This window comes from Panthera tigris, chromosome A1 (genome assembly GCF_018350195.1).
Source record: "Panthera tigris isolate Pti1 chromosome A1, P.tigris_Pti1_mat1.1, whole genome shotgun sequence".
NCBI lineage: Eukaryota > Metazoa > Chordata > Mammalia > Carnivora > Felidae > Panthera > Panthera tigris.
In genome coordinates, this window is record NC_056660.1 from 172,841,052 (window position 1) to 172,866,276 (window position 25,225).

General features: G+C 53.0%; 2 protein-coding genes across 2 annotated transcripts; one reads left to right on the top strand and one right to left on the bottom strand.

Annotated features, from left to right (window-relative positions):
- Window positions 1-222: 222 nt before the first annotated feature.
- EIF4E1B (eukaryotic translation initiation factor 4E family member 1B) lies at window positions 223-3,650 on the bottom strand. The gene is made up of 7 exons (XM_007085558.1): window positions 3,633-3,650; window positions 3,094-3,293; window positions 2,682-2,777; window positions 1,851-1,914; window positions 956-1,069; window positions 675-814; window positions 223-337 (listed from the first exon to the last, which is right to left on the bottom strand). Exons 1-7 carry the CDS (start codon window positions 3,648-3,650, stop codon window positions 223-225), a joined length of 747 nt encoding a protein of 248 aa, XP_007085620.1.
- Window positions 3,651-16,254: 12,604 nt separating this feature from the next.
- SNCB (synuclein beta) lies at window positions 16,255-24,595 on the top strand. Its single transcript, XM_007085518.3, has 5 exons — window positions 16,255-16,375; window positions 19,222-19,263; window positions 19,487-19,605; window positions 23,695-23,784; window positions 24,146-24,595. The coding sequence occupies exons 1-5, from the start codon at window positions 16,255-16,257 to the stop codon at window positions 24,176-24,178; spliced, it is 405 nt and encodes a 134-aa protein (XP_007085580.1). The 3' UTR covers window positions 24,179-24,595.
- The last annotated feature ends 630 nt before the right edge of the window (window positions 24,596-25,225 follow it).

Below are 25,225 nucleotides of genomic sequence, written 5' to 3' on the forward strand. Positions count from 1 at the left end.
ATCTATGCCTAGGCCCCAACTCCTATTAAGCAATGTTCATATTCACTCCAGGACAAGTGAGAACCCGGTTCTCTACCCCCTAGTCCTACCCAGCATCAGCACTGTAGCCCAGCATCCCCTTACTTACAGACAGACAGACAGACACACACAGACACACACACACACACACACACACACACACACACACACACACACAGAGTGAGAGTCTCAGGAGCAGCTGAATCACACCACAAACTTATTCTTGGCTAGGGAGTTGCTCTTGGTGGCAGTGTCTGCATGGGCCTGGTACCCAATGACGATCTTCGTGGAGAGGCCCAGGCGCTCTTTGTACACACGCCTGGGGGAGGAGTAGGAGAAGAAATTAAATAGTCAGCAGCAAGTCCTGGAGATCACCTGGGACCCTGGGTCCTTTGCCCATACGTCCTACCCTAGTTCCAGCCACCATCATTCTTGTGACGTCTTACCCATGTGGAAACCCAAAATACGACTCTTTACACAAAAGAAAAGAGTCCTGCTGGAAACAGCTTGAAATCTGGATTCCAAACCCTCATATACATGGGTAAGGAAAAAAGAGGAGCTGACATGGAGAGTTCCAGAGGTCTCCCTCACAGGCCAAGCCACACCACCCTCAACTTCTCCCCTGGAAGAGACCCTGTGCCAGAGATATCACTCACCCAATGTGCAGCACGCCCGCCTGGTTCTCTGCCTCCCTGGTCCACACAGCAATCTTGTCTCCCTTGGTTCGGATGTTGATGACAGCCCCACACACCTCCCGGCTGTGCTCCTCAAAGCTCTCCCCGATCAGACACAGCAGCTGGGGCCAAAAGGAAGGATGGTGAGACCTCCACCTCAGTTACAGGGACTGCCCCACTGTCCTTGATGGTGCCACCACACCAGCCAGCCTCTTTTCTTGGGGACCTCCCCCGCCTTCCCTCCCCTCCCAACCTCCACTCACGGTCTCCAGCCACAGGCGGTCCAGCTCACTGTGACGCTGCTGCTTGGCAAGACTGACCAGCCAGCGGCCACCCCTCTTATTCCTGCTATCTTCCCACATGGGCTCAATGCCATCCTAAGAGGTGGAATGACAAATCAACTGCCTCCCTTTCTTCAAAGGGAAGTGGGGACCCAACCATCTTCCCAGGCGCTGCTCTGACCCCTAAATAAGCCTCAGTAGGCCAAGTTCCCTCTTGCTTCCATTCCCTCTGTATGGGCAGCTTCCACCATCAGCCACTCGACCCCCCAGACCCTCCTTTGAGCTCCCACAATCCCCTGATCCTCAACACTGGTCATCTTTTGTAGCCTTGTCATATATGTGTGTATGTTTGTCTCTTTTACTGAACTGAGCTCCTTGACGCAGGAGTTCAAAAGGGGGAGGGTTGATTAAGGAAGCCTCTGGGGCTACCCTAGTGTGTGGAAGACCAGACATCCCAGGCTGGGCACAGACCCCCTGGGGAAGTCTTTAAACACTGATGCCAGGGCCCCACAGTACATACCTGCTAGGTCAGCACCTCCAGGGATGGGCCTGGACACTGATGAGGAGTGTCCTCGGGAAATTCTGATGCATATGCCTAGTTCAGGAGCCAGGCCAGAAACCTGGGCTCCTTCCTGGTTCCCCCTTCTCCCCTCTCCCCTTCCAGACTCATAAATGTCCTATAAGTACAGCTCTAGTCTGACACTCTACCCAAGCTTCTGTATATAGCATTTCCTCAGATTGGAAGTCCCACCTTGGCTCTGAGGAAGGCTGTCTGTGGCACCCCACCCCCAAACTCCCCATGAGGGAGGAATGCAGAAGCTGAGCTGAGGAGAATCAGCCCTCCTGTGGCCTGAGGGGGCGGGTGGGCAGAGCTTACCTTGAACAGGGCGTAGTCACAGCCAGAAGAGAGCTTACTGGCCAGCTGGATGTGACTGTACATCCTGGAGAGAGCCCCCCACCCCGCCCCAATCCAGGCTGAAAGTCCAGACTTTTTAAGGCCTGGTTCCAACCTGCCTCACCGCCCCAACTTCTTACCAGACCCCACTGTTTTCCACCCACCTTCAGGCCTCCAAGCCTTTGCTCACTCACCCTTCTCACCAACCCCTTGCCCTCTTCTATCTCTACTTACCCAAACCGTCAAATCCCACCTTCTCCCTGGAGCCTTCCCTGACCATCCAAACCCCTCAGGAGGCTTTTAGAGCCCCAGTGCCGGGGCAGGGGGTGTTTTGGGATTCACCCATGGACACTATCAAGCAGCCTAATCCTCACTTTGTGGCTGAGACCAGCTCAGAGAGGGGAAAGAACTTGTCCAGAGTCACAAAGCCAAGGAGTGGCAGAGTCAGGGTCAACTCCTGGCTCCTCCCGCCTCTCAGACTCTCTTCCAGGTGTGCAGGATGGTTTGGTGTTGATCTGGCTGTATTTCATGGACGCAACACACACAAACAAAAAAGCTTCCATGCTGTTCTGGCGTCTCAGCTCCTCCCCTGAGACTCTCTTCCCTAAGCCCCAAGAAGTTTTCAGGGGGGCCTAGATCCTAGTCCCAGTGACCCCCACCCCCAAGCAGAACCCACCAAGCCTCAACCCTCAGCAAATGCTGAGAGGTCGCAGGGAGGGCTGGAAAGTGGTGTAGGAAACAGCTCCCTGGAGGGGTAGGGTCTAGGAAGGACCCCCCTGGCTCTGGCCTCCTCTACAAGCAACAGACACTCACGCCCAAAAGTCCTCCACGGTGTCAAACTTGGTGACCAGATGCAGGTTGTCCTGCCAGGCTCGGCTGCGGTCATTCTTGAAGAACCATAGAGCCCACCTGGGGATAGGAGAGGCCAGGAGGAAGCAGTGAGCCCCTCCCAGGCCCAGAACCTGCAGCAGGTGCTGGCAGGGAAGTCCCACCTCTTCAAGTATAAATAAGGAGATGGGATTTAGGTACGGCCTCCACACGGTGACTGGAGTCAGTGATCCTGAAAGGCTAGGACAGGATGGGGGAATTGAAGCCAGAATCTCTACTGGGTTAAGGCCAGAAGAACCAACAGGGCCCAAGTCTTAGGCTAGCTCTGACCTTTCTTGGATGAGGGAGTGGGGGCAAGAGAGCAAGGCCGGGTGCAAGGCCACAAAGCCTGCCTTACCTGTTCAGCAGCGGGTGTAACTCCAACTTGATCCCCTGGGGGCCCCCATCCTGGGCTTCCTTCCTCCTCTGGGACAGCTGATCCCCAGGGGGATTCAGAGCCCCCTCAGCCATCAGGACAGCCACTGCTGCTCCCTCTTTCTCTTCCTCTTTCTCCTCCTTCTTCTCCCAGTTTTGGATTCCACCCTCAGCCTCTCCAACCTGACCAAAGAAAGAAATCAGGGTGAGCAGCAAGCTCCAGCCCAGCCCCCCCCAGCCCCGTCCCTTGCTACACGAGGGGCAGGAAGGTGGACTCACAGGGCTAGCAGTAGCCATGCAGCTGCTTGGGCTTCATCCCAGTTGGCCCCCAGCTGCGGGCTTTTAACTCACTCGTGCCACCCCACCCCCCAGAGCATGGGATGGGGAGGAGTCAGCGTGGTGTTGGGGGAGCTCAGAGGGGAAAGGGCTTGTGCTATGCCTTCCATCAGCAAGCATTTAGTGAGCACCTTCCGCATGCAGGGTGGGAGGGGGACAGTGTGACCAGACAAACCCAGCCCTCACCCATAGGGTGCTGGCCATGCGAGGGCTGGGACACATGAAGCTAAAGGTCAATATTAGGGGTCTGCCCCTAGTGCAATCACGTCTCACAGAGGACGGGCCTAGAGTTTAAAGCGGACCATTCCAGAAATGGCAGAAACAGCAGCTCTGACAGTGTTCATAGCCAGGTCAGACCTTATACACACATTGGGGTATCTGTCTCTGTTGCCATTCATTTAGCTACCAATGTCATCTGACACCCACGTTTATCTGGTCTCTGGGAACATCTGAGTTTTTTAAAATACATAATGATTTTGGGGCGCCTGGGTGGCTCAGTCAGGTTAAGCATCCGACTTCAGCTCAGGTTGTGATCTCCTGGTTCGTGAGTTTGAGCCCCGCATGGGGCTCTGCGCTGAGAGCCTGGAGCCTGCTTCAGATTCTATGTCTCCCTCTCTCTCTGCCCCTCCCCCACTCACACTCTGTCTTTCTCTAAAAAATATTTTAAAAATGTTTTTAAATACATAATCATTTAGAAACAGGGAGACTGTATATTAAAAATCTACATTTTTGGTTACTCTTGAAAATTTGGGAAAGTCTCATGACACTGGAGCCTCCACCTCACGGATCCACAATCCGATATGCAACCCCCCCCCCCACTGGCCCACTGCACTCCTGCTCTTCTGAGTGTTCTCAGCATTGATAGGGAAGGGGGAGGGGCAGTGCAACAGTCACATAGCCTAGGTTCAAATCCTCCCTGCCTGACTTCAGCCAAGTACCTGAACCTCAGAGTTTTCAGTTTCCCTGTCTGTAAAATAGGAATGTTAATGATATATAATTCAGAAGCTTACTGTATTAAATGATATAAAATACATAAAGCCCCTAAAACAGGGCCTGCTGCAGTGGTCAATACAAATCAGCTGAGGGCTACCTTAGGGTGCAGGAGGGAGGGGTGGGGAGGGGAAGAGGGAGGAAAAGCTCTGGCTACCCTTTCCCTGCCTTCTCAGTAGCACACTTTTCTGCAAGGGCTGAGACCTCCCCAAATTTCTTAAGGCTTCTCACCCTCCCCTTGGCCACTTTTAGGGTCTGAGATCTATAAAGTGACCAGTCTCTTCCCCTATCCCACACCCAGGGAAGTCCATGACCACCTGGAGTCAATATCCGCCCAACCCCCATCTCCTAAGCTCTCCTACCTGCCAGGCATGGGGGTAGGTGCTAGAAGGAGTGAGGAGCAAATAATGAGTGACCCCTGTGCTCTGCTCTATCAGGGGAGCCAGACATCAGGTCCTCTCACAAAGACCTGTGTAATCACTAACGCAGACCTCTGAAGGAAAGGAATTTGCAGATGGGGAAAGATAAAGTCCACAACCTGAACTGGGGGATTTAGAATGGCAGTTCTCAAAAAAAAAAAAAAAAAAAAAGAGAGAGAGAGTGGCGGTTCTCAAGTGCACAGATCAGAATCACCTGCAGGGTTTGTCAAACAAGCTGCTGGGCCCTACCCCCAGAATTTGATTCCTTAGCCCTGGGCTTGGACCTGAGAATTGGCATTTCTCTCTCTTTTTTTTAACGTTTACTTATTTTTGAGAGAGACACAGTGCAAGCGGGGGAAGGGCAGAGAGAGAGGGAGACACAGAATCTGAAGCAGGCTCCAGGCTCTGACTTGTCAGCACAGAGCCCAACACGGGCCTCCAGCTCACGAACCATGAGATCATGACCTGAGCCGAAGTCAGACACTTAACTGAATGACTCACCCAGGTGCCCCTAAGAATTGGCATTTCTTTATTTAAAAAAATTTTTTTTTTATTTTTTATTTAAAAAAAATTTTTTTTAATGTTTATTTATTTTTGAGAGAGACAGAGACAGAATGTGAGTGGGTTAGGGGCAGAGAGAGAGGGAGACACAGAAGCAGAAGCAGGCTCTAGGCTCTGAGCTGTCAGCACAGAGCCCGACATGGGGCTCGAACTCACGAGCTGTGAGATCATGACCTGAGCCAAAGTCAGACGCTCAACCGACTGAGCCACCCAGGCGCCCCTAAAAAAATTTTTTTAACGTTTATTTATTTTTGAAGGAGAGAGACAGAGTGTGAGTGGGGGAGGGGCAGAGAGGGAGACACAGAATCAGAAGAGCAGGCTCCAGGCTAGGAGCTGTCAGCATAGAGCCTGACGCGGGGCTCAAACTCACGAACCGCAAGATCATGACCTGAGCTGAAGTCGGACGCTTAACCGACTGAGCCACCCAGGTGTCCCAAGAATTGGCATTTCTAAGAAGTTCCTTGAGGATGCTGGTCAGGAATCCCATTTTGAGAACCACTAGCTTAGAGGCAGTTCATGGATGAGGTGATGTTTGAGCTGATACCTAAGGTATGAGCAAGAGTTAACTAGGTGGGTGGAGAAGGGCATGTCAGGGAGCAGCATGTGCAAAGGCCCTGGGGCAAAGGGAACATGGGACACTGGAGGAAAAAAAGGAAGACCAGTGTGGCTGATGCCTAAAGGAGAAAGGGATAGTAGGTCTTGATCTTAGGAAAGTGAAGGGCCACTGAGTGCTTCGGGTGGCTATAGATGGACTTTCCAGCAAGTTCTTTGGGCTGCTGTGTAGGAAACAGACCCTGTGGTAGCAAGAGGGAGTGGAAGAAGATCTATTAGGTTGTTAATGTAATTGTCCAGGTGACAAATCTGGTGACAGGGAAGATAGAACATGATGGATTTCAACGGGGTTTAGAGGAAGACTGGGGTGTTTGGTGATGGATAGGCTCTGGAGAGGTGAGGCACAGTGTCCAACTACCTGCTGCTACGTAATAAACCACCCCCAAATTAATGGCTTAAAACAGCAATAATCATCTATTTTGCTCACAGATCTACAATTCAGGCCATGCTCAATAGGGACAGCTCACCTCTGCTCCAAAGTGCTGTCAGTTGGAGTGGCTTACAGGCTGGGGCTGGAGTCATCTGCTCACTCAGTGGGGCAGCTGAGGCTGGCTGTCAGCTGGAACCTCAGCTGGGAGTGTTGGCTGGGACAGCTCTATGTACCTCTCCATGTGGCCACTTGGCCTCCTCACAGCATGGTGGCTAGGTTCCCAGAAGCGGCATCCCAAGAGATGGGAAGCAGAGGCTGCCAGTTCCTTAAGGCCTGGGCCCAAAGCCTGGCACATCATGTCCGCTGTATTCTATTAGTGTCCCAGGGCCCACATTCAAAGACAGGGACATAATCCCACCTCCCAATTGGAAGAGTATCAAAGAATTTTGGACAGAGAATGCACTGGAGGAGGGCCAGGCTTGGGGAAAGATCATGAATCTAGATCTGATGGAGAAAAGGGGAGAAAGGACCCTCTTCAAGTGCCAGACATGGTCTTAGCTGCCTTAGAGTCCTGGCCTAGAGCCTGACATGGAACGGTCCTGCCAGCCACAGTACCCCTTCCCACCATCTTCCACATTTTCCAGCATGGGGCAGCCCATGGAGTCTGGAGTTAGGTGACTAAGGAAAGACCCCAGAAGCAACCCCCCTGGTCCCATGGGGTCCTATGGGTTGAACAAGCTGGGGCTCTTGAACCCCAATCCTACCATACCGTTCCTAAAATGTCTTGAATTTGCCCATTCCTCTTACTTCCCACTGTCCCAGCTCCAGGCAAGCCCTGCCATCTCTGGCCTCGGCCACTGCCCAAATCTCTCCTAACATTCTCCTTGCTCCTACTTTCCACCTCCCTATAGAACATTCTCCACTTGCCTCAGATGGCTCATTTTAAATATTAATCTGATCACTTAAATCCTCTGTTTAAAACCCTCCAGGACACCCAGGGTGTGATCCAAAGTCCAGGTTCTGGGCCTGCTAGTTTCTGCATGATCCAGCCTCACAGTACCTCAAGCACACTGATCCTCCAACAGGCCAGATTTGCTCCTGCCTCAGGGCCTTTGCACTTGCCATGCCTCTTCCAATTTTTGTGTGACTGACTTCTCTTTGTCCTTCAGGGCTTCGCTCAAATGTCATCTTTTTTTTTTAAGCTTATTTTTATTTATTTTGAGAGAGATATAGAGAGCAAGCAGGGGAGGGGAAGAGAGAGAGGGAGACAGAATACCAAGCAGGCTCCATGCCCTGTCAGCACAGAGCCCGATATGGGGTTTGAACTCACAAACTATGAGATCCTGACCTGAGCCAAAATCAAGAATCGGATGCTTGACTGAACCATCCAGGCTCCCCTCAAATGTCACCTTCTTAGAGAGGTCCTCCCTGACCACCTTATCTAAAGTAGACCACTCTCCATAGCATAATTTACGGAGTTGTTAAGTCACTATGTTGTACACCTGAAACTAATTAACATTTTGTGTCAACTAGACTTCAATAAAAAATAAAGTAGACCATTCTCCCCCATGCAGTCTTTAACTCATCACTGTTTTATTTCCTTTTTAGCCCTTAGCATCACTCATTCATTCTGTCAGCTATCTGGTCAACAAATACCGACTTAGCAGTTACTTTGTGTCAGGCACTGTTTTGGGCCCTGGGGAACACAGATGTGAATGAAATTGATGGGTCCTCCTGCTTCACAAGGCCCTGGGACTAAGCCCTTGGACTTCATCACTGCTCTGTCAGCACTTGCCATTTCGTGATCTCCTCCAGTCATGGGCATCAAACGTCACATATACAATATACCCCTGGTCCTACATGAAATCCAGAAGAACACATCCAACAGCCTGTTCACAGCTCCGCCCAAGTATCTAATGTGCATCTGTCTCAGGCTTATTGTATCTAAAGTGCAATTCCTGGGGCGCCTGGGTGGCTCAGTCGGTTAAGCGTCTGACTTTGGCTCAGGTCACGATCTTGTGGTTTGTAGGCATGAGCCGTGTGTCAGGCTCTGTGCTGACAGCTCAGAGCCTGGAGCCTGCTTCGGATTCTGTGTCTCCCTCTCTCTCTGCCCCTCCCCTGCTCATGCTCTGTCTCTCTCTCTCTCTCTGTCTCTCTCTCTCTCTCTCTCTCAAATAAACATTAAAAAAAAAATTAAACCAAAGTGCAATTCCTGACTTTCTTCTGTCTCCTGTCCCCAGACCTGCTCCTCCTATCATCTTCTCCATCCTCCCAATTGCTCATCCAAAAATTCTGGAATGATCCTGGACTCCTCTCTTTCTAGCTCATCAGCACATCATTATGTCCAGCTCTACTTTTTTAATGTTTTTATTTATTTTTGAGAAAGAGAGAACGAGCAGAGTAAGGGCAGAAAGGGAGGCGGACAGAAGATCCAAAGTGGGCTCCCCGCAGAAAGCTGCAAGCTTGATCCAGGGCTCAAACAAACGAGCCGTCACCAACCGGGAGATCATGACCTGAGCAGAAGGCGGTCACTCACCCGACTGAGCCACCCTGGTGCCCCAGCTCTACTTTAAAACATATCCAGGATCCAGCCACTTCCATCCACCTCCCGTCACCCCAGCCCAAGTGGCTGTCATCTTCCCTGTATTATGGTGATGGCATCTGAACTGGCCCCCACCCACCTTTGCCTAGGAGCAATCTGCTCCCTACACAGCAGCCGTTAAAAATGAAAGGGGTGCCTAGGTGGCTCATGGCTCAGTCAGTTAAGCGACTGACTCTTGATTTTGGCTCAGGCCATTTTCCCAGGGTTGTAGGATCGAGTTCTGCGTCGGGCTTGCGCTGAATGCAGAGCTTGCTTATGATTCTCTCTCTCTCTCTCCCTCCCTCTCTCTGCCCCTCTTCCCTGCTTGTGTGCTCTCTCTCTCTCTCTCAAAAAAAAAAAAAAAAAAAAAAAAAAAAGGAAGACGATCACAGGGCTCCTCTGCTCCCAGGAGAGGGTTTGCACAGCCCCAGAATCGCCCTGCCTCCTCTCCTACTCCCTGTGCTCCAGCCGTGCCACCTCCCGGATGGTCTTTGTTCAGGGCCCACTCCTGCCTTGGGACCTTACACCAGTCCTGCCCTCAATTCCTAACTCAGGTAAGGCCTTCCCTGCCCGCTGTATAACCGTCCAAGCCCTTAGCTCCACGCCAGCACTTTCCATGCCCTTCCTTACTCTTCACTTCCTGTCCCACCACAGCACCTCCCGACACACCATATAGTTCACTTACTTATTTTACTTATCTGCCTCCTTCTACTAGAACATAAGAACCCAGGCCTCTTTCCTTCACAGCTGTGTTCTCTAGTACCTTAAAGTAGGGCCTGGCTCTTAGCAAGGCCTCGGAGGTCAGAGTGAGGAGGCAGGATTGACCATTAGATGTAGCAAGGTGGACATCCCTGATTTGGACAAGAGCAACACAAACGAAAGCATCTTATTTGGCCACTAGTTCTTTTGGTGTCTGTCGCTTCCTACCAGAATGTTAAGTTTTAGAAAAGCAAGGACTTCATTGGTCTTGTTTTCTGCTGAATCTCTGGTACCCAGAACAGTACCTGGCACATGGCGGGCACTCAGGAAAAGCTGATTGAAAACAATAGATGCCAGTGGCCAGTCATAGGACTTCTCCTCTTTGGGTGTTGGTTCCAACATCTGGAAAATGGGATTGAAAATGCCTGTTCTAAAGGACTGATTTTAGGGATTGATGATATAATGGCTGTCGTGCCTGGGACACGGTAGGTGTTCAATAAATATCACATTCCTCTCTCTGTTTCCAGCCCCCACCGGCCTGCCTCTCCCCCCACTCCCCACCCTGAGGCCTCTGGACAGCCGGAATGTTGATGAATGTTTAATCGCACCGTCAGGCACCACACACGGTGTTGGAAAGGCCCATCTGGATTTTCGCAAAACCCAGGAAGGGCTGGGATCACCAGGAGCCTCATGATCCTCTTAAGAGGATGCTTTCTGCTCCAGCTGCTCCAGCTGTTCCAGTGAGGATTTTCTCCCAGCCCTGCCCTCCCCCAAGCTTCAAAAACCATTCTCCTTAGCATATTCTCAGGAAGAGGAGAGGGAAGAGAGGAATGGAGAGACCCATTTTCCTGGGGGAGAGAGAATGGAAACAAGGAGGGGGGGGGGGTCCCTGAGAACTCACATGTTTAGGGCCTGGCCAGAAAGAGGCCCAGGGGCCTGCCCTAAAGGGGGAAGGGGGAGCATGCGGGCTGCAGTGTGATACAGGGTGAAGTATCCGTTGTGCTGGAAAGTGGCGGCCCAGTAAGTATGCTCCGTCTTCTGGAGATAGTACACGTAGAAGGAGACCAAAAAAAAAAAAAAAAAAAAAAAAAAAGTAGCAGATGTTAACACCCGGTGAATCTAGATGAAGAATATTTGGGTATTGATTTTATTAACATTGCAATTTTTCTGAAGACTTTATTCACTGTACTATGCTTGCAACTTTTCTCTAGGTTTGAAGTTTTTCCAAATAAAAACAGTTGGGGGCAAAGAGAAATAGTGACAAAGATGCTAGTGGCCCACTCAGTGACCATTGTCCCCTTGTCATACTTTGGCTCTGGGAAGTCGTATGCCTGGCTAGATGACCACAATTTTCCAGCCTCCCTACAGCTAGGCATAGCCAAGAGACATGCAGAAGTTGTTAGCTTCCAAAAATTCCTCGTGAGAGAGACAACTGGCAGGTGTTCTTTTACCCTACTTCCCCTCCTCCTGCTTTCTGCATAGATATGATGGCTGGAGCTGCGGCAGCCATCTTGGACCATGAGATGACCTTGAAGGTAGAATCCATGTACTAAGAATGGTGGAGCAGGAAGAAAGGAGTCTAGTTCCTGATGAATCTGGACTTTTCCACCTGCTGGATCCTCTGCCAAGAATGCTCACCATCACTTACTTGTAGGGTCCTTCTCATCTTTCAAAACCCAGCCAGAATGTCACTTTCTCCTGGAGGCTTTCTGTAGGTGCCCCTTCCTTCCTGGGCTCCCGTAGCCCCTGTGCTGCTGTTAAAGTCCCTGATAGCCACTTGCTGTGAATCCGAGGACTCGTTGCTACTCATCGCTTTGGCCCCTCGGTAGCATTTAACCAGCTCTCCTCTAATCCTCTTGGTATCCCTACTACCACTCCTTCCAGCTTCTCCCCTTCCCCGTGCTGCTCCATCTCAGTCTGTTAGCCAGGTCCCCTGCCCCTGGCCACACAGGAAGTTTGCAGTGCCTCAGGATTCTGTTCTGGACTCTCTCCTTTTCACTCTCCAGGTTCTCCTGTGCAACTGCACCCTCCCCATGGCTCCAGCCACCACCTCTGTGCTAATGACCCCAAATCCAGCGGTGTGCTAGGCTGGCTTAGACCAGCTTATGAGAGCAGTTATTAAATCTTCAGGAATTTCTGAGCCAGGTGTAAAGTCATCATTTGAAAATTAAATTCTATAAACTTATGGTTATATAAAAATTATGTTTAAAACATAATAAACACTCGGGATGCCTGGGTGGCTCAGTCGGTTGAGCATCCGACTTCAGCTCAGGTCACGATCCCACAGCTTGTGAGGCCAAGCCCCGCGTCAGACTCTGTGCTGACATCTCGGAGCCTGGGGCCTGCTTCAGATTCTGTGCCTCCCTCTCTCTCTGCCCCAACCCACTCGCATTCTGTCTCTGTCTCTCTCAAAAATAGATAAACATTAAAAATGATAATAAAACATAATGGACACTCAAAACAGAACTTTCTAATTATTTTACTATTTTCCATTTTCTCTTTTCCATTTACTATTTTCTATTTTCTTAAGATTATTTTTACCTATTTTGTCTGTATGGTGAAAATACCGTAAAAGTCCATACTATGGCCCATCTCTTCCCAATTCTCTGCTCTGTGACAGTGAAATCAATCATGGGGGGGGGGGGCGGGATTTACCCCATGGATGTGGGCAACCTCTACAAACCAAGGTACTTCTCTGCTTAGAAAGCCATGTGTTAAAGATTTCCTAGTACACCATGGCCCAGATCTATATGTGGAGCCAGCCCTGGGTGACTTCCTGAGCTCCAAGCTCAGACATCCTACTGTCTGCCAAACACCTCCTCTAGTTCATCTGTCAAACACCACACAGTCAGCCCCAATCATGCCCCAAACAAGCTCCCCATCACCCCCACCCCCGAGGCTGCCCCATCTCCTCAATGCCTGTTTCATTTTGCAATAGCATCTCTCACCTGCTGTCCTGGGAACCTTCCCCGACTCATCCCTCTCCCTCTTCCCCAACACCTAAGTTACCTCCTGAATAATACCCAACTGTCCCTCCAGCCCTCCTCCTGCCTCCCTTCGGCTTCCATGGTTCGGGCTCCATCATCCCTCCTGTGGATTCTGCCCCAGCTATCTTGTGATCTTGCTGTGTCCTCTATCCAACCCACCTTTATTTAGTCCCACAAAACGCAAATCGCATTTTGGTCTCTCTTGTGCTTAAAATCCTCAGTGACTTCCCAGTTCCTACAGTTGGAAGTACAGATACCCTTCACGTGGTCTTTCTCTCTTCCTCCTGTCCCTCCTGCTTGGTCCTTCTTCATCACCAATTCTGACATTCAGGGGCTCTTAGTCAAGAGTCGCAAAAATTGCTTCTGGCTAATTTACGTAGATAAGGATTTTATTATCCGACACTGGAGAGCTCAGAAACTCTCCAGGAAGGCCAGAGAGTCCCCCTTCAAGACCACACTGCCTGGAATAACGCCCCAAATTGCACCGCCAAGCAGACCCCCTGCCGCTACAGCCCCCGCGGATAAGGCAGCTTTTCCTGTTGGTGCTGGACACTCCCAGAAGCAGTGTCACCGCTGCCTGTGGTCCCTGGTAGGAGCTGCTACCACCAATATCACCTGCCCTCACCAGAGCACACTGCCCTCCTTCCCTGATTCTTCGGGGTTGCAAGTCTGGGACTGGCCTGTCTGGGGTTGAAGTCACAGGTCTTGGCTGCAAGAAAGGCTAAGAAAAAACCATCAGCTCCTAGAGGGGGAGATGGACCCTGGCTCATAAGGTGGGAGATTCCCCCCAATACAGGAAGGGGAGAGTGTCAATGCTGAGGGCTCAAAAATAATGACAAATGTCCCTTATGCTAGCTTTTAATATTATACAAGTAAAATACTATTCAAAGTAAAATAACCAAGCAGCATAAGAAGGAAGGTGATAAAATGGAAAACTTTCTCTCCCTGAGTGTTCTCAGCCCCACTTGCCAGGGGCAACTACTGTGAACAGTGTTTTGGAGGTCCTTGCTGGTGTGGTCCTTATATATCTAGATATAAGTAAATGTGTACATATTTGTATATAAGGGGTCTGTATATAACTATGTGTACGTATGTATCAAAATTGACTAGTTCCATATATGACGGTTTAGCACGTCAAGCTGTCACTTTACACTATTTCTTGCTATACTCCATGTCAGTACACATGGGTCCTGCTCATCCTTTGTAACAGCAACATAGCATTTCACTGGGTGGATGTAACACACTTCCCTAGCCAGTCCTCTATGGAGGGACACAGATTATTTCCAGTGCTGCAGTGAACATCCTTGCACAAATGTCTTGCATGTTTGTGTGAGTAAATCCAAGGAATAAATTCCTGGAAGGGGAACTGTTGGCTCAAAAGGAGCATGCATTTATGTTTTTGGTAAACATTGCCAAACTGCCTTCCAAAAAGCATGCACCAATTTGCAGCTCTAGCAGTGGCCTATGAACACTTTATTCCAGGCCCTGCACAGTCTGGCTGCCTCCTCACCTCATCACCTGTCACTTATACACCCTGCATTTCCAGCCACAGTGCCTTTGCCCATGCTGTGTCCACAGCCTAAAATACCCTTCCTGCCTGTCTTCCAGGTAAAAATCTTGCCTCTCCCAGGAGACCTATCACAGATGTCACCTCCTCTGTGTAGATTTCCCTGACTCCCCTAAGCTGCCAGAGTTCCCTTCCTCTAGGATACCATAGCTTCTTGGGCATAATTATGTCATAGCTCCAACTGAGGGCCTATGTGTGCCTGGCATTCTATGGCCATTTGACAATCACCACCATAACACACACACACACACACACACACACACACACACACACACACACACAAAGTGGTCTAGTCCACCTCGTCATTCCTTCCTGGTTCTCCAGCTGCACTTCCTTTTATCTATTCCCAAGCACTGTCCTGTCTCAGTGCCTTTGCACTTGCCAATTCCCTCTCTGGATCTTGTCCATGTTGGCCTTGGTCCCTCTCTGGGGTCTCTGCTCCCATTGGCCTCCTCACAGAGGTCTTCCCTGGACGCTCTGTCCCAAGTCCCCCCTCTAGTCATTCTGTTACATCAGCCGTTATCTTCATAACACTCCTCACAAGCTGAAACAATCTTCTTAGGTGTTAATGTTGACATGTTTGTTTTCTGTCCTGTGTCCCATTTCTGCACACACACAAACACATCATTGTAAGCTCCCCAAGGACAGGGACCTTGTTTTCCTTTTCCACTGTCTCCATTGCCTCAAACTTACCTGGCACCTGTCTAAATTCTTAATCAACCTTCGTTGAGCGAATCATCCATCATCCACTATTTTACAGAAAAAGAAACTGGCGTTCAGAAAGGAGAGCTGAGTAGCCCAAGGTCCCACAGTTAATAAAAGCACAGCTGAGATTCGAACCCCTTGAATCCCAAAGGCAACTGCATCCAGCTTTTTTTTTTTTTTTTTTTCCCCTACTCTTGGCACTCTGCATTGTCTCCGCCGCCAGACTCGGCTCCTGGGGTCGGGACGCGAGTCTGACTCCCAAGGGTCCCCAGAGGCGCGTCGGAGGCCGCCCCCGGAGGCCAGCGGGCTCCGCGGAGATGTCACCCTCCCCGCCCCCTGTCAGTCAGGCTGAGGGGGCGGCGCGGCCGCCAGAGGGGGCGCTGAGCTCAGAGCTGCCGCAGCGCCCGAGCGGGAGCCGGAGCCCGAGCGTGAGAGCAGCAGGGCGCAAGGCGCGATCCGTGGCTGGCGACGCACCCAAGGCCAGGGCACTGCTGCGCCCCGGCTCAGGGCCCGCGCCCCGCCTGCTGCCGACGGACCTGGGCGCCTAGCGAGGCCCCGATTCCCCATCCGCCCCGAGCCCACCCCAGCCCGGCCTAGCCGAGCCCCAGCGTCCGCCGGCCGCAGCCGCAGCCGCTGCTCCATCCCAAGCCCGGGCTCAGCTTCCAGGTGAGGCGGCCGCGCTCCTGACGCCCGGGTTGGGGAAGGGCTGCGGATGGAGAGGGGACTGAGCGGGATGGGGAAGGGGCTGGGAGCAGAGTTGGGGAACCCGCTGGAGAACGGGGAGACGGCTCCGCTAGGTGCGTGTCAGTGTGCGCCCTGGGGTATGTGTGACTGCTGCTCTGTGTCTGCAACTGCCTGGGTGGCCTTGTGGACGTGCGCCCGTGCCCGTGTTCGTGTGTCAGGGTGTCCGTGCGCGTTTGAACGTCTGCGTATCCTGTATGTGCACGTGAGCGTGTCGGTGGAGAATGTTTGTGTGTATGGTCGTGTGACTCTGTCGTGTGTGTACGTACAGGCAGGCGCTAGGGCTGCGCGCCGAGCCCAGCACCCCGGTTCCTCGGGGCTGCAGGTTGCAGGGCCCCGGATAACCGAGGCAGTGGATCCTCCCGCGTCCCTGGGTTTCAAGGACGCTAGGACTCGTCGCGGCCCTGTGGCCTCACGCTGGGCAGGGGGTAAGACGGGAGGGGGCTCCCGGTCCAGAAGAGCGCTGGGGTCTCAGGAGGGAGGGGAGGGGACCCGGCGTCCAAGGGGAAGGGCTGGGGTGAGGGTGCGTGGCCAGCGCACCCGTGCCCGTGTGTTCGCCCTCCCCAGGCCGCCAGGATGGACGTGTTCATGAAGGGCCTGTCCATGGCCAAGGAGGGCGTCGTGGCCGCCGCTGAGAAAACCAAGCAGGGGGTCACCGAGGCCGCGGAGAAGACTAAGGAGGGCGTCCTCTACGTCGGTGGGCAAGGGGCAGGGCTTTGGGGCTACCGGTTCCGGTCCTTGGAGGGAGTGTGGCTGGGGTCCTTAGAGGGAGGGTGTGGGGGGGGGGGAGGGGTCTGGGCAGGAGAATATGAGTCAGCAGATGGGGCCGGGTCAGCAGGGGTCACCGAGGACACAGCCAGCTGAAGGAAGCCTGGGTCAGTGATGACACCTATGGGGAGGGGGGAATGGGGGAAGAGTTGGTGAGGGTGGGGTTCAGCTGAATGGCCAGGGACCCATGTATTGGTCAAAGCAGGTAGCCTTTTATTTTCCCCCTGGTTCTTCACATGATTAATAGTTACCTGGAGTTGGAGTTGAGCCCTTACTCTCTGCCAAGTATTGTGTCAAGTGCCATAATGCCCATTACCTCACTTTTTGCTCCCGGCCCATTCCACAGAGGTCTAACTATGGTGCTCAAGGTCACACAGCTGCTGAAACCTGAAGCTGGAGTTCGAGCCAAGCTTTATAAACTCCAAAGCCCCTCTCCTCGCAGGCCCTCCCTCCTGGGGCTCCCTGTTGACCCTCCTCTCCAGCTACTTCCATCTCTGACTTGCTCTGAGGGTCTTCCTGCCTGCCAATGCCTGTGGTTGCACCATTGCCCTCTCTCTGGGTCCATCCTCCTAGCAGCTTCCAGCTGTGTCAGGAGAAAGACCAAGTGGTTAAAATCTCTCACCCCAAGGGTGAGAGGAGAGGGAGCCCCCAGGGTCATCGGCATAAGGGGATGCAGGGCCCCAAACTGACAATTACTGAATTTATATGGTGGTTCAGGGCTTACTAGTGTGTAGTAGGCAGAATTACCCTTCATGTGTGTTGAAGAGGGCTGGTTAATTCGCCCAGGTTTGTGGCAGATTTGGGATTGTGGCGATGTGCAAAATGTTTGTTGACTTCTTGCTATCTATGTACTAGGAGCTGCTGACTTTCCGGATAGCGATACAGATCATTCCCATAGTGGCATGTGACATCAAGTGGCTGGGATGGGGACCACTTCAGTAGGGGAACCCAAGGAGGTGGCATTTGAGCTGAACCCCAAAGAATAAGGAGCTGGGTGGGGGAGGGGAGTGGAGGAAGCAGAAAAGGCCTGAAGGAGACAAGCCTGGAGAGCAGAGGGCAGGAAGCAATGGTAGGGGATGAGATCAGAAAAATGGGCAAGAGCCAATTCATGAGAGAGCCCTTGTGGGCCAGGGCAAAGGATTATTACAACTGCCACGAGAGATGGTAAGCTAGGGACAGACATGATCTGATTTCAGCGTAGAAAGATTCCTCAGGCTTTTGGGGAGAGACCAAATGCAGGGAGGCCTGCTGGGAGCTGGTATAGCTGAAGCTAGGGCACAGGTGATGGAGACAAGGCAGGGGCTTGAGCCCACACCTGCCAGGCCCCAGCTTTGGCCTCCCCCCTGCCTCCCCCCTGCCTCCCCCCTGCCTCCCCTTACCCAGCCCTTTCACTTCTATATGGATCCCTGGCACCCTGACACAGTCTCCCTGCTAACAGACTCAAAGCACCCCCTTCCCCTTAGTTTGGCACCTCCTACTCCTCCCCCTGCCCAGGAACACCTGACGGCCCCCTGTTCCTACACATTAAAACCTCAGCTTCCTATAGCCGCAGTTCATGGTCCCACCTCAAGTCTGTATTTCCATCTCTGCAGATGCACAGACAGCATTGATGTGCTCTGTGCAGGTCCAGAAAGCACACCTCATTGTACCTGTCCGCATGGTTTCTGGTGCCTGAGATACCCTCCCCCACCCCCGCCCCCACCCCCACCCCCACCCCCAGTCTCCTTTCTGCATATCTGCCTGTTCCCCATTTGTCAAGGCACAGACAGTGCTCTCTCCCCCCTTCACGTACCCTTGGAGGCTAGAAGTCCCCTCCCCACTACATGAGTTCCAGGACACCAAATCTGCCCTTCTCTTATCCCCATCCGACAGTGAGCCATTGGCCTGGGGCGGGGCACAGAGAAGGTGCCAACAAATGTTTGTGGGAGGAATGATTGTGTACAAGCAGCCCGCCCCCTGCTGTCTCGGTCTGGCTGACCTTAGCCCGGAGGATCCTGCCTTCCCATGCTGCCCTCTCCTCCTTCCACCAGCCTCAGCCCTACTAGACACCCATTTACCTATTCTGGGGTCTGCCAGCTGTTGCCTGCACTGCCAGATCCTCAGTATAGCAGACTCCCCACTTCCCTGAGGGCTCCTGCCCCCCACGTCAGATCACACCATCTTGCCTTTCCCAGCAGCTACCCTCCCAAGAAGGCCTAGCCAATGCCATGGGTGTCAGTCCCCCTGACACCCATCGTGCACCTGAGACCCCTCACTTCAGCCAGAAGGAGAAATTCGCACCCCAGTTAGGAGAAGAGTCTTTAGTTGGAATGGAGTGGGAGCTGGCGGGGGTGAGTGTCCATAGGTGAGGTGTGGGCAGTCAGGCCTCAAGGACACCAGAGGAACCTTTCCAAATACGAACCTCCCAGCTCCAGCCCCACCCCCACCCCCACCCCCACCCCCACCTGCTCACCCTGGTCGGATAGTTAAATGAAACCAGGGAAGTAGAGTGCTGGCTCTCAGGCGGCCTTCCCCAGAGGGGTGCGGGTATCATTTCAGGTGGAGAAGGGGCAGACTGTGGGGGAGAACTCGCAGTCCTCAGGGAGCAGGTGTGGAGGGTTCAGTGCAGTGATGAGGGATGTACCTGTGGGATTTGGGGGCCCAAAGAGGCGGTGATGAGGCCAGGATGCCCACTGTTGTCTGGATCCCTCTGCCCACTCTGTAAACCCCGTGCTTGCCAGAGTGTCTGTTCCCTCAGCTCGGAGTCCTTATGTGTGCTCCTTTTTGTCCCTGCAGGAAGCAAGACTCGAGAGGGGGTGGTACAAGGAGTGGCCTCAGGTACCAGCCCAGCCCTGGCACAGCCCCCTTCCCACACCTCGGGCCTGGGATCTGACTGGGATCTGGAGGTGGGGGGCTGGCGGTGGAAAAGGGTACCCCCAAAGATTCCTGAGAGTGTGCTCCATGAGGGAGGCAAGCCCTGGGACACCACGAGGGACAGATGCATCTATGTCTGCTTTACCTTGGCCCCCAATCCCCTTCTCAAATCCTATACCTGCTCCAGTGGCTGAAAAAACCAAGGAGCAGGCGTCACATCTTGGAGGAGCCGTGTTCTCTGGGGCTGGGAACATTGCAGCAGCCACAGGCCTGGTGAAGAAGGAGGAATTTCCCACTGATCTGAAGGTGAGCTTTCCTCTCGCCTTGCACACGCGTGCGCACACACACACACACACACACACACACACACGCCAGGCAGGCACACCTGTATGGGTGCCACACCTTGTCTCACGTTCTGCAGGGCCCTGCTAGACTCAGCTCAGAATGAGTCTGCATGAAGTTGTGTATGGGTGTTGTGCTTCCTGTGGCAGTGACCCAGATCTGATTGTATACATGTATCCTGCTTGTGAGCGTGACCTCGACCACTTAGGGCCATGTCTGTATGTCACTGATTGTTCATTCATTTCTTGTCATTCAATAAGTATCCATGCCAGAGAGGAATTATTCTAGGGGTTGCCACAGTGAATATGTTCATGGACCTGACACTGTAGTGGGAGAAGATAGACAGTAAAAAGCCAACCAATAAACAAGATGGTTTCAGACAGGGATAAGTGCTATGAAGAAAAGACAAAGGTGATGCGATAGAGAGTCAAGCGGTAAGGGGACTGCTTTAGTTGGGAGGGCTGCTCTGACAAGGTGACATTTGAGCTGACACCCAAGGGATGAGGCAAGCCATGCGAGAATTGTATTTCGGGCAGTAGGGACAGCATGTGCAAAGGCCCCGGGGCAGGCATGAGCAAGTGTTGGCCATGGAGGAGGGGCGAAATATGCATCACATATTTGTGCAGGCATGTCCCTCCAGGCGGGAGTGACAGTGGCTGTCCACGTGCGCATGAAGGCAAATACTTTCATTAGAATACACTACAGCGTAAAAGCTGTGATGTCTGAAGCGCGGCAGAGTTGGATTTGAATCCCAACTCCACTGCATCCTGACTGTGTGACCCTGGGCAGATCCCATCACATCTCTGAGCCTGATTCTTTGGCTTTAAGACAGAAGATGAATACAATAGGGCTCTAACATAGATTAGGGATAATACATATTGGAGGTTCTCAAAACTTATGTGCGCATCAGAATCTTCAGGAGGTCAGGTTAAAAGGCAGACTGTTGGCCACATCCCTAGAATTTCTGACTCTGCAGGTCTGAGATGGGACCCGAGAGTTTGCATTTCTAACAGGTACCCAGGTGATGCTGATGCTGCAGGTTCAAGGACCACACTTTGAGAACCACTGAGGTAAAGAGCCTGACTTGCATTCAGTGAGTGCTTAGTAAAAGATGATAGCCCTGCCATCGTATGAGTGATCCATACCTGCCCCCAGGGGCGCACGTGACCACAGGTGTGCATGGGAGTGCACCACCGTGACAGTGCACTCTGTGGTCCTATATGTCTGCCAGACATTCCTCCTGTGAGGTGCTCCGTGTCTGTCCACATACAAGTGCAGACCGCCTTCGTGGGCGTGAGGGTCTCTTCAACTTTTGGTTTGGGAGATAAGGTACATTCTGCATGAGTGTATCCACTGGGCTCCAGGAGGAGACCCCACATCACCCTTCACTGCAGACATTTTACACAACTGGTCCTTTCCCCTGTTGGAAGTCTGGGACTTGACTCAGAAGTTCTGGTTCAAGTCCTGCCTATGCATTTTACCAGCTGTGTGACTTCCCGTTTCTTATCATTATTTCCAGGGACCGCTCCCATTCATTGACGTCTTGTACGGGCAGGCAGTGTTCTAGACACGTTACATGGAGTAACTCCACAACTAGCTCACTTTATAGATGAAGGAACTGAAGCCCAGAGAGGTGAAGTGACTTGCCCAAGATCCCAGTTCCTGCCTGTCTCTCTAAGAAGGTGGTTGGGAGGATAAGCTCAGGTTACATCACCGGAGTAGCTTGGTGCCCCACAAGGCCGGCCCCTGTGCTGGGAGCTGGGGTGCTGAGAAATCCAGGTCTGAGTCTGAGTTGTCAGCCTCGAGGCTGTTTGTGAGAGGCCTTTGCACAGAACCATTTCTCTCAGGCCTCCTTCCTCCTACCAGCACTTGTGATACCTCTGCTCTAAGGGGGCTCAAGATCGTGGATTTCCTCTTTAAACAACAGCCCTTTGGGGTTACCGGGCATGGGGAACCCGTGCAAGTCCAGGATGCACATTTCTGAGTGTCTCCACTTCCCAGCCTGCTCGTGTGCATTATCGTGGGACCCTCCCCACATTCCTACTCTCATTTCCCATCCAAAGCAGCTGAGTTCACGGTGAAGTGACTTAACCTGATGCCAAATAGCGAGTGGCCAGGCTGGGATGTTTTTTAAGTAAACATTTTACTGAGGTACAACGTACACGCAGAAACCACACGACCCCATGAAATTTTCATAGAGGGAAACCCCCCCCCCCATGTAACCAGCACCCACAGCAAGACACAGATCATCAGCCCCTCAGAAGCCTGCCTTAGACCTCCTTCCAGTCCCAAACCCCCCAGGCCCAGGCTAGGGTAAGATGAGTGAGGTGTCTGGGGCACAAAATTTGAAGGGGACACTCATTCTCGGGTCTCATTTGCATGGCCTTGAGAGTGAGTACCTTCTTAACATTTGTACCCTTATTCACCTCGCCTTTGTCCTGGCCCTGCCTCCCTCTCCAAGGGTAATTGCTTCTTGACTTCTGACACCATGAATGAGTTGGGTATTTTTCCACTTCATACAAATGTTATCATCAAGTACATGCTCTTCTGTACGTAGCTTCTTTCACTCAACACTGTGAGATTCAGCCATGTGTGGCATGCATTGTCATTCTTCATTCTTGTTACACATCAACTATCGTGTGATTAGCCATAGTGCACACCTCCATTCTACTGTTGTTGGACATTTGGGTCGTTTCCAAATGATGTGCTCAAGCTATTTGTTTTTAAAAAAGGTTTAAAGTTTATTTATTTGAGAGAGCAAGAAAGAGAGGGAGCAGGGAAGGAACAGAGAGAGACAGAGAGAGAGAATCCCAAGCAGGGCTCCTCACTGTCAGCAGGGAGCCTGATGCAGGGCTTAAACTCACAAACTGCAAGATCATGACCTGAGTCAAAATCAAGAGTCAGACACTTAACCAACTGAGCCACCCAGGTGCCCCACAAGCTGGGATTTTTAATACTGGGTGACTCTGAGCAAACTAATTTTTCCCCACCTCCCTCTTGGTGTACCCCATCTGTACACTGGGGGAAATGAGCCAGGTCAGGAGCTATAAACTCATGTGCCCACAGGGCCCACCTACACTGGCAATGTGAAAGAACTAAAGCTACCTGGATAGGGGTAAGGCAACCAGACCACAGAGGTGGTCAGGCAGGCCTTCTCAGTGCCAGCCCCCCAGGCTCCCAAGATTCTTACCTCTGCCCAGTAGGGAGGGACCGTGGTTATATGTGGAAAATGGGGAGGTGGTATACCCCCTACCTACAGATTCCCCCAGGGGTCCAGGAGTGTGCCAGCCCATATGTGGCCTTGTGCAGCCGTGCACGCACCCCAGGTTATCGTGTGCGCTGTGGGCAGCTAGCTCAGTCTTGTGTTTGTGCACATACATGTGCTCACCTGCAGGTGGCTGGCCGTGTGTCTGGCAACCCCCTACTTGTGTGCCTGCTGGTCTGCACCCATCTGGGCAGCAGATGCAGGGGGGAGGGGAGAGTCTTAGCTCACACATCCAAGCAACACCATGAGCTGTTGCTTCCAGCTTATCTTAAAATAGCAACCGCTGAAGAAATCAGGCCACACAGGACCCTGGGGGAGGGATGGGTGGAAGGTGGCAAGGGAATGGCTCAGAGCTCCTGCCCAGCCCTGTCTCAGAGCTTCCATCTCCCTCCAGCCCAGAGGAGCCTCCAGGGTTGTCTCTGGGGTCCTGATGCCCAGCAGAGGCTGACACAAGGCAGGCAGGGATAAATGGGTGATTGAGCGTGCTCTCTCCCCATCCCATCCATCCAAGTGATGGAAGCACAGGCGGCTACCAGGTACTGAGGGGACGGATATGGAGAGCCTTGTTTCCCCTTTCCACTCCCAGCTTCGTGGTGATCTGGGGTGATTTCACCCCTCACACCTTCACTCCACTTCTGAGGCACTCCAAATAAACAATTTAGTGAGAAATTCTGGTTGTACTGCCAACAAAGCCCAGCCTTCCCCCAATCAGCCAAAAGCTTCCCAGGGTACAAATTTCAGGAGCATCTCCAGCTGCCCTCATGGCTCTGTCCCTTCTCTGCCTGCAGCCAGAGGAAGTGGCCCAGGAAGCTGCTGAGGAACCACTGATCGAGCCCCTGATGGAGCCAGAAGGGGAGAGTTATGAGGAAACACCCCAGGTGAGGGGTGGCAGGGCTGGGTGGGGCTTTGGGCAACCTAGAAGATTGCCACCATCCCCAGCTAGGGTGGGAGGACCCTGGTAGGGTAGGGTTGGGCCAGGGAACTTCATACCCCCCTTTTCTAGAACCAGGCCCTAGGAGGTGGCAACAGAGAGGGAGGACAGATGGCGCCTAGCACTGGGCCCCAGGCACCCCTGCCCTGGAAAGTCCCAGCTTCCAGGTTTCTCCCCTGCCCAGGGAGAGGGGCGTGCACTGTTCCTCCTTGAAGGGGAGGAGTCTCAGGGCCAGAGCCTGGCCACTTGGTCTCCAACCACTTCCTCTTTTGCTCTTCCCCACTCCATCCCCCATCCCTCTACTGCAGGAGGAGTATCAGGAGTATGAGCCAGAGGCGTAGGGGCCCAGGACGGCCCCCCACCAGCAGCACAATTTCCTCCCTGTCCCCTGCCCCACCCCCCCAGAGCCAGGGCTGTCCTTCTACCCCTTCCCCCCAAACACGAGATCTTCCTTTGCTCCGAGGGGCTCCCTTGGAGCCTGTGTTGGTGTCTGTCCATCTGTCTGTCCTACCCGCCCGCGTCCAATCCTGGGGCGCGGACAGGGCCGGGGCTGTTGCCCCCACGTATGTTGCCCTCCTCCCCACCGCATCCCGTCCAACGTCTGCGCGGGTGTAGCATGTTCTATGTATTTTTAAACGAAGATCAGAAAGCGACGGCTCCCTCCACACATCCCTGACAGAGACTCTCCGAGGGGCCCCCCCGGGCAGCCCAGAGCCCCCCACCCAACTCCCACAACGATCCCAAGAACGTGGTTTTTTTTTTTGTTTTGTTTTGTTTTTTTAAACCAAAACCAGGAGCCAGGCTGTGCCATGCCCCCTCCCTCAGCCGGCCCAGTCCGAACGCGGGCGTCGTGTGTCGTGATTGTGGCATGGAGAGTCCCCCACCCCCCGTGTGAGCGTGTCCTGGGTGGGCGGGCCCGGGCGCCTCCCCCCTTCGCGTGTCCACGAATAAAGCCAATCTGTCTGTAGCCGCCGCCGCATGGGCAAAGGCAGGGTTGGGAGGTGGGTGGGGGCGGCCGACCGGCTTCCAGGTCCCAGACTACAGGTCTGGCACCCTCAGCCCAGGTACAAGACTGACCACCTCGGGCCTCAGTTTCTCCATCTCCTATCTTCCCCTGGGATGACCTGGAGGGAGAGGGTCTACGCAGGCTGGGAACTGCTGTTGGCTAGGAGTGAAGGTGGCCTCAGGCGCCACCTGCTGGACCGCAAAGCTCCTGCTGGGGTGCAAGGCCAAGGGAAGGAAGCTGAGCCGCACGCAGCAGGGCAGGGTGGACGGGCTCACACCTCTCTGCACACTCAGAGTAGGGACGCGGAGGATAACGCACGCGCAGACATGTGTACGGGTATCCTGGTCCTTGCGCGCCAGCCCGAGTGTACGCACCTTAGCAG

Coding starts and splice junctions, on each gene's coding strand:
- EIF4E1B (XM_007085558.1), bottom strand. Junction 2,778..3,093: donor TTACACCCGCTGCTGAACAG/GTAAGGCAGGCT, acceptor TCCTATCCCCAG/GTGGGCTCTATGGTTCTTCA. Junction 1,915..2,681: donor ACCGTGGAGGACTTTTGGGC/GTGAGTGTCTGT, acceptor GGCTCTCTCCAG/GATGTACAGTCACATCCAGC.
- SNCB (XM_007085518.3), top strand. CDS start 16,255: ATGGACGTGTTCATGAAGGGCCTGTCCATGGCCAAGGAGGGCGTCGTG. Junction 16,376..19,221: donor GGAGGGCGTCCTCTACGTCG/GTGGGCAAGGGG, acceptor TTGTCCCTGCAG/GAAGCAAGACTCGAGAGGGG. Junction 19,606..23,694: donor AATTTCCCACTGATCTGAAG/GTGAGCTTTCCT, acceptor CTCTGCCTGCAG/CCAGAGGAAGTGGCCCAGGA.